Here is a 14541-nt window from a genome sequence, read left to right as displayed (position 1 = left end):
ACCACCACTAACCCACCACAAAATCAGAAACATCAGTACCAGGTGGTTTGGATGGGCTGTTGTTAACGTCATTTGCATGTCTGGCCACAGAAATATATTGGAAGAGAGCAAGACGTCGTGATCTAAAGCAGGCAGACCCTCCGCGGTTAGACCGACTTCAACGAAATATTTAGTCAGGCCTTGATTAAAGATTGTGAAATTGTGAGATTGTGACCAACGTTTTATAGAGTTTTTTTTTCTTCTTTTCTTTTAAACTTGTGTTTGTGCTCCCCAGGGGAGCGTGTGAGTCAGAGGAACTGGCAGGGCGTTGTATAACAGGAGCTGAAAGGCGACGGTGACAGAGAAGGTTGCGTTGACATTCTCCTTTTGTTTCCCTTTCAATTCAATAACTATAATTCTGTCATTGTAATGATGCCCAAATTGACTTCCCTTTCAGCTGAAGAATAGTTTCAAAAGTTCCAAAACACAATGAGGTACCAATTTGCTGTAGATCTATTTGTGTTAACTGTTGTGCAAATAGGTGCTTAACATTTGTATTTTAGTGTGAAAGTAATGGGAAATGACTGTGAGAAATAACTGTTTTTGAAGTAAGACGTTGATAATATTTTTGCTATAATGGATATTGCTGATACAAATGCTAAAAAACTGTATGAGAAAAGTTGCAGGGTTCATTAAACCGTTATACAGTGCTTGGAGACTCCCAAGTTGAATTTATCACCCACTCTATACTTGCTACATCGCTGTATGTGGTTAGATTATGATATCATTGACACTTAATTGAAAGTGAAACAGTGGATTGTATGGTAATTGTATGGTAATTTTATTTAATAAAAATATAACATTAATTATCAAAGCCATAATCAGTGCAGATGGAGCGTGTCCAGAATCTCTCTCTGTTTCGAGGTGATGTTGCAGTGGTGCGCGCACACACACACACACACACACACACACACAGACACACACAGACACACACACTTGTATCATTGACAATACCATCATTCATACAAATCTGGTTTCCTACAGGTGTAATGATTTCTGTTGTCCTGCTCCAACACTCGCACACAATCAGCCATCTGCTTTTCCCTCCTTCTCTGTAGTTTATTTGTGTCTTTCACACACACACACACACACACACACACACACACACACTAGTTCATGTACAAATTGTTATTGTTTTTCATATGGTCACACCGCTCATAATTTGCTCATCTTTGGCTATATTGCCACTCCAAGTCTCCTTGTGTTGCCTCCTTTGTTTGAAAATTATGGATTTGCAGTAGTCTGGATGGCCAATGCTGTATCCAGTGTGTATGGCATCGTAAATGGCCATCATTTACAAGCCAGACTCTGAAATCTGGTCGTTGAAGTACTTAGTTTCAGCTGCCTGCTGTGAAATGAAATATTAATGTGATTTAAGATGTATCATAAATATTCATACCGTATTCATGAACGCAAGCCTCCAGACTTGTGAATACGTATTAGATACAGTGAGTAGCCTACTGACAAGTTAATTGACTGTAGGTGATTAATCATAAAGCTCAAGTTCTGGCCGAAATGAAATCACACTGATTCAATATTTAAACACAGGGAATAACTCGCAAGCATATCACATGAAGTATACTGTCTATTATCACATTGCTCGGTTTCAGGTCTCAGGTCTGGGGCTGGAGCTTAGATGATGGATTGTGGACTATAATGACTTCTCAGACCATTTCTGTGTGTTTGTCCATTTTTCACTCATGTTCATTGCAGAGAGGACGGTATTCTGTTCATGAACAAATGTGGCTGTCTGTAGAATGTCTCTGAAGGCACGGCTATGTCAATAGTCGGCTTTACAAGCGCTGTGTGTGTGTGTGTGTGTGTGTGTGTGTGTGTGTGTGTGTGTGTGTGTGTGTGTGCTGCATCCGCCCCTGCTATTAGTCAGCCTTACAACTTTAAACACACAATGGCACTCTGAACCTGGTTATTGGACTATCACTTATGCCCTGTATCAGAGAGACTTCTGGCATAAGGAGCAGCTCTATCACTTACACAGTGGGCAGACTTGAAGTTGGCCCCAAACCACTGATACAGGCTCAGAAATGCTCTTCATCCATAATGGTTTTAGTGTGCATTGGGTATAGGGTAATCTTAGTTTAGCTTAGTTTATTAGGATCCCCATTAGCTGTTGCTAACGCAGCAGCTACTCTTCCCGGGGTCCACACATAACATACAACACACAACACTGTACAAGAACAGTGATAGAAAAGTTATAGAGAAGAATAATAATACAAAGACAATACTACATTCATTTCAAATAAAAGAGAGCCTGATCATCACACACTCCATATGAGAGTATGACACTAGATCTGCGGTAAATATGCTTCCAGGTCTACCGTTTTTTTACACTTTGAGATTATTGTTGCATAGTGAAAAGTGCTTCATGAATGTAATAAATAATAATTATTAGTATTATCATTATTATTAGTAGTATTAAACTGCCTTGGGGATCACACCCTCTTAAAAAGGAGAAGAGAACATAATAATTTAGTAGGTCAGAATCTAGTTCATGCATGAATTTCAATTTCTAATCAAGGCTCATTTGGTTGATTATCCAACAGTCAGTTACTATTTAAATAATTATTAGTTGTTGATGTGCCCTGAGGCCTCCTCAATCAACAGAGTTGATTAGGCAGGAGGAGAGTTGAGCATCCAACAGGTTATTTGCATATCAACAACCCTGTACCCTGTACACATCATCACCAGCAGCTGTGTGTGTGTGTGTGTGTGTGTGTGTGTGTGTGTGTGTGTGTGTATGTGTGTGTGTGTGTGTGTGTGTGTGTGTGTGTGTTGTGCGTGTGTCCACAAATACAAGCCTGCTTGGGGTGTGAAATCTGTACACAAGGCTCATTTTCAGTCAAGTCCCCAGAGCAGAAACACAGCATACAATATTGAAGAGGTCTTCACTCTTGTGGTTCAACATGGCAAAAACAACAACACTGGTTATCATGGTTGTATAACGGTAGATAATATATACTCACCAAACACATAATATACACTCACCAAACACTTTATTGAACTCATTGTACTAATACTGGGTAGGGTCTCCATTTGCTCTCAAAACAGCCTCAATTGTTTGTGTTTTCATTGATTCCACGAGACGTTGAAAACATTCCTTTGAGATTCTTCTGGTCCATGATGACATGATTGCATCACGCAATTCCTGCAGATTTTCCAGGTGCACTTTCAAGCTGTGAATCTCCCGTTCTACCACATCCCAAAGGTGTTCTATTGGATTCAGATCCGGTGACTGGGAAGGCCACTGAAGGACATTGAACTCATTGTCATGTTCATGAAACCAGTTTGAGACGACCTTTGCTTTGTGACATGGTGCATTATCATGCTGGAAGTAGCCATTAGAAGATGGGTAAATTGTGGCCATGAAGGGATGCACATTGTCAGCAACAATACTCAAATAGGCTGTGGCATTCAAGCAATGATTGATTGGTATTCTCTTGGGCTCCAAACAAGTCTGTTCGAGTCTCCTTCGTGCAAATCAGATTCTATTAATGGAACACAAGTGTGTGTGTGTGTGTGTCTGTGTCTCTCTCTCTCTCTTTCTCTCTCATTCTCTCTCTCCGTCTGTCTCTCGTTCTCTCTCCCTGTCTCACTCTCCCTCTCCCCTTGAAGCTACCTGAGTGCGTGTGTGCGCGCAGGGGTGGATCAAACCTACAGACATCAGATATCACAGCTACTTGCGTCATTGTGCCCACACCTGTCACCTGGCAGACGTCTCTGACGCCCCCCCCGCCCAGCCATGCTGGATCACTTCTCTGTAATGAGCGCCAGCCACGCACCCGTGCTGAGGCCCTGGCAGGCCTGGCATCCCAACAGATTTTCATTTCTTTAATTAATCATCTCCAGGCTCCCACTGCTGCTGATTAAGCCGGCAGCTTCAAGGGGAGAGGGAGAGAGAGAGAGCGGGAGAGAGAGAGAGAGAGAGAGAGAGAGAGAGAGAGAGAGAGAGAGAGAGAGAGAGAGAGGGAGAGGGAGAGGGAGAGGGAGAGAGAGAGAGGGAGAGAGAGGGAGAGAGAAAGAGAGAGAGAGAGGGAGAGAGAGAGGGACAGAGGGAGAGAGAGAGAGGGAGAGAGAGGGAGAAAGAGAGAGAGAGAGAGAGAGAGAGAGAGAGGGAGAGAGAGGGAGAAAGAGAGAGAGAGAGAGAGAGAGAGAGAGAGAGAGAAAGAGACAGAGAGAGGGATAGAAGCTGGAAGGCTGGCTTCTGAGTGGAGTTGCCCATTATTGATCTTGAATATATTGAAGGAAACAGCACATATGCACAAGACTAGAGCATGTAATATGAAAGAGCCCAGAGGACCTTGTGTTTACCTTACTGTGTCTGAGCTTATTACAGATAAGTGTAAGCTGCTTCCACCAGCATTGCCTTCCAGCGTGTTATATCATGGTTTATTTATCCACACAAATCCCTGGAAAACACAAAAGCAAATACAACTACATTGTGTGTGTGTGTGTGTGTGTGCACGCATGTGTGTCTCTGTGGAACCTATTAAAACTAAAGGTTAGACTCAGTTTTTATTATTGAAATAAAGCCTGCCTCAATTTAGCAGCTAGGAAAACACTTGTTCAGGCTCCATTCTTAAGTGTTCTAGACTATGGAGACATTATATACATGCATGCTGCCTTCTCTTCACTTTGCTGCCTAGACTCTGTATATCATAGTTCTCTATATTTCATACCCAACTCATTGCCCCGTAAACATCACTGGGTACTTCATGACCTGGTTTCTTGGCCTTCATTAAGCCTAAGGAGACAGCATCACTCATATATCTTTATTTACAAAGATAGACAGCTATTTCCCGCCCTGGTCATGGAATAACCTCCACACAAAAATGACACACTAAAATGTTATAATCTCGTCTCCTTGAGAGAGTTCAAAGCTCTGATTGGAAATGGTAAAAAACTGAAATGTGCAATTGCTACTCCTAAAATGTTTTTTTATATCTGTTATTTATTGTTTTATTCACCAATTTTGTAACTTGTATCTGTACTGGTGTGCTGATCTCCCTCGACAAAGAGATCTTAATCTCAAGGGACCTCCTGGTTAAATAAAAGTTAAATTAAAAACTAAATAGGGCTGCTGTCCTACATTGGTGTTCCTGATCCATGTCATTAGAAAGCTGGCAGAGACAGAGTGTGTGAGATACACAGCATGTGTGTGCTGGTGACGGACTGTTCTACAACGCCCCAGATTTGGTAATATACCAACTGCTGGGTATTCACACACATACTTACACACACACTCGCACAACACGCACGCACGCACGCACGCACGCACGCACGCACGCACGCACGCACGCACGCACGCACGCACGCACGCACGCACGCACGCACACACACACACACACACACACACACACACACACACACACACAGTAGGGTGTTCCGGGGGCATCCCCACCAGGAAAGATGTTCCAGCCCAGCACCTCAAACAAATAATAGTATTCAATTTATTTGGTTACTTTAATCAAAAAGTCTAATACTTTATTGTGGAAAGAGCAAGAGTAAGACGCAGATAGCACGGATCACCTTACAAGTTACAAGCACAGCAATTAACAAGCTTTCAGGCAGATTTCAAAAGGTTTTATTATTTTAAATTACGCATGTCAAGATTAACACTGAACAAATAGCACTCCTGAGATACTGAGGCTCTTAATGCCTTTCATTAAGACCATTAAGATTTTGATACTTGCGAATCGCAATTATTTGATAATTGGTATCGCAAGGAACACTGAAATGTAAACGTACAGAAACCACAACATCGGCTCATATGAAGGAAGGGAACTCATCACACGTGTTATAACTCAATCCACACCGATTCAAGCTAAGAATCTAGATTTGGTCATGACGATCATTAAGACGTTTAAAAAAGGCACTCTTTTCCTTCGGGGTCCCAAGCCCACACTGGTCCCTCAGACCTAATCCTAAAACCTTGGAAAAGGTGTTGCACATAGTAGTCTACTATATCGATACAGTTGAGTTTCCTCCATATTCACCTACCCAATTACATGAGCAAAGCGTGTGACCTTGTGCAGATAGCTAGGCAGGTATCACCCAGTTCTTTCAGGATGAACTCGGAGGACCTAGGGGTAGTGGCAACAAATTGTTTTTGTGTAACAGTATAGACCAGGGGTCGGCAATTAGGTTTGGCCTCGGGCCAAAATTTTTTTGAGCCACTAGATGGCGGGCCAGAACATAATCAAAGGCTAATTTAAGTAATTGATTGTTAAAAAATGTGACACGTTCTAATGCTTTGACTTTTCTTTCGAAAAATGTACACATCGCTAGTCAACTAACACAGCTTGTTTTGTGAGCCTGCTAACAATGTAAAGTAGTGTTCTAGTTAACTAGGTAGCAGTCCAATCCATTACGTTGCAGTATTAGGCTTGACTAGCAAGTTTGTGTTGTGATTCTCAACAACGTTGAAACGTAGTTTCACCCTTTTCCATAGTTTTGAATAATAAATATGTGGACTGACGATGTATCGCAGCCTAACTTATTCTAATAATTATTTAACATCGTTTTATTCTGAATTATTCCCCCCTCCTCCCAGACAAGGTCACATTATTTATTATTGGATTGGTTGTTTGCGTGCCGGGTGAAGTTAGCTAAACAGTTAACCTGCTAGCAAGAGAAACATCATGTCACTCTCCAAAGGTCTAAAGAGGAAAGTTGACGGTGGAAACAGGGCATTTAAAGAGGAATGGACAGCGAACTATACGTTCATCCTACCTGGTTTCATCAATGCAGAGCCGTTGTGAGACTCACATCTTCCGTGCTCACGATGTTCCCTTTCTATACAAGTCGTCCTTTTCGTCAATGAATGTGATAAAGACGCACGAGAGGAATCGATTGATGCATAAAAATAAAAATAAACTGCCTGCGGATTAAAGTGACGTCAATATCACCAGATATCAAGCAAATAGTGACCGATGGGAGATGCCACTTTTCACATTAAGTGAGTACCAAGCCTGTCGTTATTGTATTTAATAACCTAATTGTATTTTGTATATTTTGAATGAATGGCTCATTGTACTTATTATCCCTAATAGCGCGTTTGCTCTGTCGTTTCAGGAGCATAGGCCTACCACCACTTTGCGCCGATTTTGTTGTCAATGTTTTTCACAAAATTAAACAGAATTTGCATTGTTACTGTTCATATGTGTGTTGCAGTCACATACGTAAACATTACGTTTGAATGATTTAATGAGCTGATGTTATTTTTTTCAAACCACACACCGCATGTTGGCTATTTCAGCACCACGCCTTGTCCACCTACTTATGATTCACTATGAGGGGTTCAGCGTCAGTGCGCTTCGGTGCACCCCGCTTCCTGATTGTCTGTCCCTGTGTCATTCACTCTCAACATGGATACAAGTACAATACGCATTATTCAGGTGGAGGTAGATTCTCTATTCGGACATTATAGGCGCGGTGTTGGACTGTCGGTCCGATATTGTAAAAAAAAAAAAAAAAAAAAAAAAATTTTAAAATAAGTGGATTCTCAAAATAATCTGCTGGGCCAAATATTATTGGTGACGGGCCAGCAATGGCCCACGGGCCGCCTATTGCCGACCCCTGGTATAGACTATCTGGCCATGCTAGAAAGGATGAACGTACAAACTGCAGATTTTCTCTGGAGATTCTCAGCAGTTTCTTCTAACCCTATACTAGCTCTACAGCTCACGTTTGTCCTTTCAAGCATGACCATCTAGAGACTACCAGACATCCAGGGAGGGTAAGGTATGACCTGCCACACCATCATCTGGTGGACTAGTTCAGGTCCTCATAGAGGATCTCGTCTATGAGGACATCATTGTCATCCACAGGTATGTCCTGACACAGCTGTTCTTTGAAGGCCATAGCGATGGTGTAGGGTTTCCCCCGTGCGTGTTTCATGCAGCGCTCCAGGTAGGTGTCGTAGAAGCCCTTCCCGCGGCCCAGGCGGTTCCCACCCCTGTCGAACCCCAGGCCAGGCATCAGGATCAGGTCCAGACCTCCTGGGTGGGAGGAAAAGGAAATTCAGAGAAGTGGTTCATCAATCCAGAACAAAATGGTGGGTTCACTGCCACCGACTTAAAACTGAGCAGTGGCTATAAATATTGTTTTGTACATTTTTGAGTACTGATATAACCTCATGACAATAAGAATACCACACTGAAGTGAGGTACATTGATGTAGTTACTGAAAACACTTGAACTAGGCTACTAGGTGATATTCAACAGTAAGCATATTAAAACAAAGGTTGGTTCAAGTACGGGTTTAAGTACAAACCATGCTGCCTACAGAAGAGAAGAAGTCAAGTGTGGATACAAATGGTATTATTCTCTATTACAACTGACTCATATCTGTGAACTTCAATTATTGATGCCATAACTAAAACTTTCATTTCCAATTTCAGTCCCAATTTCAGGTTTTGGGGAAAGAAAATATCCATTGCAATCATATTCTATAGCCTCCACCACAGACCATCATCAATTCTTCATAATTCCAGACAAAACAAGTTCCACTTTCTTTGTTTTCAGAAGTTTTCGTGGACAGGCTCTAAGTCAGTCCCCGTTTATTAATATTATAATGAAATAATGATACTGTCAATAGAAACTGTGTGTGCAGCAGCCATCCTTAGGCCAAATCATGCCCAGCAGAATTCATTGTATGCCGTTTTATCCAGGTGCTGCTGCTTGTAGTTCAAATAACAGACAACATGTCTTACTTTCGAAAATCTGAAATCAAGTCTGTAGTGACAAGTCGAGCATCCCACTCCGTCCTCCTGTGTTTACCGGTAGCTATAAACCCTAATTATGTATCTCCTCCTGTTCTCTCATAAACACGCCTGTGACATTTATTCATCATTCATGGAGATCAGGCAGGGCCATTACGTATACCTTCCTCAAAACAACAACAGCAGGTAGTGGCTTCCCAGATCTCCAGATTGGTTTATTACATTAACTCATTCCTTATTGATGCACTGCCTGATATACATGCATCCAGCCAGATGTTCACATGACTAATCTGGTCATAAAGAGACTTCACTTTATTATTAATTTTTTTACCTCAAAAATCGTTCAGGAATGTCCTTAGGAACGTGTGGGCATGTGAATACAGCTTCCAAAAGCATTCTGTAGATCAAACGCTATGCATCGCTGATGAAGATATGGGTATATATGACAACCCTAGTCGTCTATCTGTACAGTATAGTATAGTGGATAGTGTACATAGCCTTTATTTATGTAAACCAGCTCCTTCCCTTCTTGTGTTTTTTTTAAAGTTTTTTTTCTTCTTTCCTAACACCAGGGGAGCCACCCCTCCTAAATTTCGTTGTTTGGTACCTGTACTATAGCAATGACAATAAAGACCATTCATTCATTCATTCATTCATTCATAGAGGTAAGCTTCCATACTATTTATGCTCCTTTACAATGTAACTATTACCGTATTACTCAGTCAAGTTGATCTCCACTCCGTAGTTTTTCTGTTCAGACATTTCCATTGTCTATCTATTATCCAGTCTTTAATCTGATTCTTAGATCAGCCTTCTATGCACACACATCGTGCAGTCCTACAATGGTACCCCCTCCTGGCTCCGCTGTGCTCTCCAGTCCTCCAATCTAAGTGTCTAACGAAGAGGAAAAAGCTTTGAAGATGTGATTTAGACACCCAGCAGGTGGGCTGTCCTGGCAGGTAAAAGTACACACGCATGCTGGCACACACACGCACACTGCTCCATCCCAGCCGTCCAGTTTTCTGTTTTTTAATTTCAGAGAGGAAATCCTCAGCTTTACTGTACAGTTGGGTAAGAAAGAACCAATGTGCAGCCAAGGAAATCAGCAGTCACCTTGCATCGCAGGCTCAGGACTCAGAGCCACTAAATACATATTGGGGTTCACAGCCGTTAAATCATACGCCTTTCAGACAGCAGATCATAAGAGTATTCACGCGTTTAAGGTTACGTACAGATGTTAACGTACATATTTTAACATGCTGAGCACTCCAACCGTTTTAGAGCAAGAGATAACCATTTCAATGTTCACTTTCTCTGTAACAACAGGCTGTACTAAATGTGCTCTCAATAACAATTGAATGAACAATGACAATAACAACCAATGTTACTCCTACAGATTGTGAGGACTAGAAAGTTGTGGTACACGTCTGCAGGAGAAGCTAGCTTCACTTTGACACCATTGTTGACGCCACTAAGCAGACGCGATCTAATGGATGTCTTCACTCACAGTCAGACTGCAGACACACGCTGTTAACCTTAAAGAATGAATGCTGCCAGACTAAAGGATGTTTCTTCTTGTTTACCCCTCATCAGCAGGCAATGACCGGCACAGCATCCAGCCGCCCCCGCCACCCATGATGCTGTCTGGTGTTAGGGCGATGTTCTTTCTCACAAACACACACAAAACAAAAACACACACACACACCCTTTCTCTCACTCACTCTCCCCCCCCCTCCCCCCTCTCTCAATACAGCACCTCTTGACATTATATCTCCTGTACATTCTGTCTGTCCTCCCACTACAATGTATGAGCAACATTTCTGTTGGGAGTGGGAGACCACATGAAAAGAATGCCACATGGGTCCAAGGTTTCTTGACAAAGCTTAAAAATTAACAGAAGAAGACATGAAACAGAAGTGTTATGGAGTATCTCTGAGCCTAGTCCTGTGTTCCCTTACCCCCGCCATGTCCTGTCCTAACTGGATATCCCCTTTATAACCACCACCATGCCTTGTCCTTACTGGATATCCCCTTTATAACCACCACCATGCCTTGTCCTTACTGGATATCCCATTTATTACCACCACCATGGCCTGTCCTTACTGGATATCCCCTTTATAACCACCACCATGGCCTGTCCTTACTGGATATCCCCTTTATAACCACCACCATGCCTTGTCCTTACTGGATATCCCATTTATAACCACCACCATGCCCTGTCCTTACTGGATATCCCCTTTATAACCACCACCATGCCTTGTCCTTACTGGATATCCCCTTTATAACCACCACCATGCCTTGTCCTTACTGGATATCCCCTTTATAACCACCACCATGCCTTGTCCTTACTGGATATCCCCTTTATAACCACCACCATGCCTGGTCCTTACTGGATATCCCCTTTATAACCACCACCATGCCTTGTCCTTACTGGATATCCCCTTTATAACCACCACCATGCCTTGTCCTTACTGGATATACCCTTTATAACCACCACCATGCCTTGTCCTTACTGGATATCCCCTTTATAACCACCACCATGCCCTGTCCTTACTGGATATCCCCTTTATAACCACCACCATGCCTTGTCCTTACTGGATATCCCCTTTATAACCACCACCATGCCTTGTCCTTACTGGATATACCCTTTATAACCACCACCATGCCTTGTCCTTACTGGATATGCCCTTTATAACCACCACCATGCCTTGTCCTTACTGGATATGCCCTTTATATTTTCTTATGATGACTGATGTATAGATGATTCTTACTTCAGACAAATGTACTTGCAAGTCACTTTGGATAAAAGCGTCTGCTAAATGTAAAATAAAATTGGTGGAATGGTATAATGATCATCAACATGGTCTCTAAGATATGCTGTCACATCAGAGGTGTCTTTACTGTCGGTCGCCTCGTACAAAGTACAAACCATGATATATACATTATAAACAAGACCAGGGAAGACTGACACAGACAGCTACGCTAAGGTGCACCAACCTACGTTGGGTTACGTTCTACTATTTCCCCTGACAACAATCATGACATTCTCTTCTGTATTAGAGTATCCATGTAGGCAGATGACTCACGTTCATCAGGAATGAACTGTGGTCCACTGTGGCTCAGTTGGTAGAGCATGGAGCTAACAACGATTAGGTTGTGGGTTCGATTCCCGCTGGGACCATATATACTGAAAAATGTATGCACTCACTGCAATGTAAGTCACTTTGGATAAAAGTGGCATGCCCTTTGTAACTAAAGGGCATATATTATTATATTGACTGTAAAAGGTCAGAAAAGGCTCTGATGCTCTGATGTTCAATACTTTCTGAAGCCCGTCCTTTCCTTTACATTGGCCAAGTGGAGCATATTTAGGACTTGATTCCGTTTGTCAACATGACATTCAAAACTACAATTAACTCAGGCAGTGCACCATGAAGTAATATCTGAACCAGGCATTGGTATTTAATTTCCTATTCACTTATTTTTATCTAGGCTCACACAGTTTTAATAAGTGAGGTTGACATTCCCCTTCCGAAAAAAGAATTAAAGAGATTAAAATGTTAATGAGCTTTATAGATACTGATATTTTCTTATCACATAAAATAATTGGAGGTGATAACAATAATTTGATGTAACACATGAATGTTACCAACTGTGCTATTGATGGTAACACAACAGCGCCATCTACTGGTGAGTTTCTCACCAGGTTCAGTTGCTGGAATGGTGTAATTTGGGGTGACACATTGAAGATGCCAGATTTACAAAGTATTTAAAGTTTTGACTTTGTTTTTAGTGTTTTACTCACTATTAAAAAACAGGTGCAAACTAATCTAAACGTAAGGGAGCCTCCCTGTAGCCTAAAGAGGCTTACTTTGCTTGGTGTAGTAAATATTAACGATGCCTGCCTACTAGAAGTTTGCGTCCAAACAGTTCATAATCAGTGAAAATGTGGGTAAGAAGACTCACTAGTATTACAGGATTTAGGTAACGGTCACCAATGTAGATCAGAAAAGTACAGTGGTGCTAGACACTCTATACCATATTGTGTTTCCTTGTCGTATAGATTTTTATCTCCATGGGACAACCTATTTACGTGGTGTGTGTGTGTGTGTGTGTGTGTGTGTGTGTGTGTGTGTGTGTGTGTGTGTGTGTGTGTGTGTGTGTGTGTGTGTGTGTGTGTGTGTGTGTGTGTGTGTGTGTGTAGGTGTGTGTGTAGGTGTGTGTGTAGGTGTGTAATTCTTTCTGACTAACCTGTAGCCAGGGCCTCCTCCCTGGTGTTGTCATCATCGGCAGGCTGTTTGATGTTCCAGGAAGTCAGGGGGAGAGACTCCATGTCCTGCATGCTGGTCAGCCTCAGCATGTCCATATGGCTGCTGCTGGTCTGGTACTTGGGGATGAAGCAGGTTTTACCCTGCTTAAACACGTCCTCAATGATCTCCTCTGTGCGGACCTCGTCGTGCATGCTGAGGAACACTGCGATGCGCTTACAGTTTGCATACATGGGGTGTTTGAACAGCTAAACCAAGAGAAAATAGAATTTAATTGGAGTTAAGGGCTCTGACAGGTTACTGCAGATTGTCATGCAACAATGTCCGTTTCCCAATCGACAAGACGGTTGTTGATTGTTAAGATTAAGATGTTTATTTGTCCCAATTACAATCGTATGAGATACTTTCGCTCGGGGGCTCCATTGAGTACATAACAAGACATAGAATATAACAACAAAATATAAGATATAATTGCTGGATTGTATTATTGTATTGCGTACAGTAAGTATTAAATAGTGTTAAAACTATAGCTAGCATATCAGCAAAGGGTTGTGAAACTGTATTCACAGTCTAAAGACAGTGAGGTCTAATATGTTCTAGAGAGGAGGCTCCCAGTGAAACATCTCGGATGCTAACTGTATTTGAGTGCTGCACTGGTGGCACTTTACCGCTAGGAGGCGACGTCACCAGCTTGAGTTCAACGCTTGAGACACCATAAGTGAATTTGATAAAAATGTATTGGTCTAAAAATCCGTCAGATCTTTCTGTCTGCTGGTGAAATTTGCTAACGAATGCAAATGTATCATTGGAAGATAACAGATTTATTCCAGAATTCGTCATACAAAACCTGATTACGCTGACAATACATATGCATAGAAATTCTATGATAGAATATAGGTCAATATCAGTATGTAGGTCAAGAAATATTGCGTGGATATGCATGATCACAAAGATCATATTTTGTTGTTTTTATTGTCCACCACGCAACAGCTCCTGCGTTTGTGAAGACATGTGCACGCTCGATTATGCTCATGTTTCGAAGTTAACGTTTTAAAATCGCGTTATTACCTTTTGCGAAATAACTCGAGACTGGCGAAGTTTCTCCTGATCGTCCAACCCCGCAACTCGTTTCTTTATTTCCCTCCTCAGAGCTTGCTTAGCTGCACGTAGTGCGGCCATGCTGTCTGATGGAAAACTCGTGTCTTTCCAAAAGATAAAAATGTTCTAATGTAAGTGTTGTTCAAGGCAGGCAGCACGTTAGGCTGGCCTTGGAATGAGCAGTTTGGACATTTGGATTGGACTCCGCTTAGCCAGGCAATCGATGTAGAAGTTAATAATTAATTCAACAGTTAGCATTATCCTCCATACTTAAATACAAAGCTTAGATCTCCAAATCCACGCTTGACAGCTAGCCGAACCATGGCTGCCGTTCGTAGATTTGCTCTGAGAGCGCCGGAGCGCACACTAGGTTCAACGTCATAGAGCGACCGAGTGATT

General features: G+C 42.0%; 1 protein-coding gene across 1 annotated transcript; it reads right to left on the bottom strand.

Annotated features, from left to right (window-relative positions):
• Positions 1-5622: 5622 nt before the first annotated feature.
• On the bottom strand, positions 5623-14301 carry mthfs (5,10-methenyltetrahydrofolate synthetase (5-formyltetrahydrofolate cyclo-ligase)). Its single transcript, XM_080539070.1, has 3 exons — positions 14113-14301; positions 13028-13292; positions 5623-8054 (listed from the first exon to the last, which is right to left on the bottom strand). The coding sequence occupies exons 1-3, from the start codon at positions 14221-14223 to the stop codon at positions 7828-7830; spliced, it is 603 nt and encodes a 200-aa protein (XP_080395196.1). The 5' UTR covers positions 14224-14301; the 3' UTR covers positions 5623-7827.
• Between the last annotated feature and the right edge of the window lie 240 nt (positions 14302-14541).

Source organism: Nansenia antarctica, assembly GCF_963989245.1.
Source record: "Nansenia antarctica genome assembly, chromosome: 9".
Lineage (NCBI taxonomy): Eukaryota > Metazoa > Chordata > Actinopteri > Argentiniformes > Microstomatidae > Nansenia > Nansenia antarctica.
The sequence above is the reverse complement of the archived record's forward strand: the minus strand, read 5'-3'. Positions and strand labels throughout refer to the sequence as shown.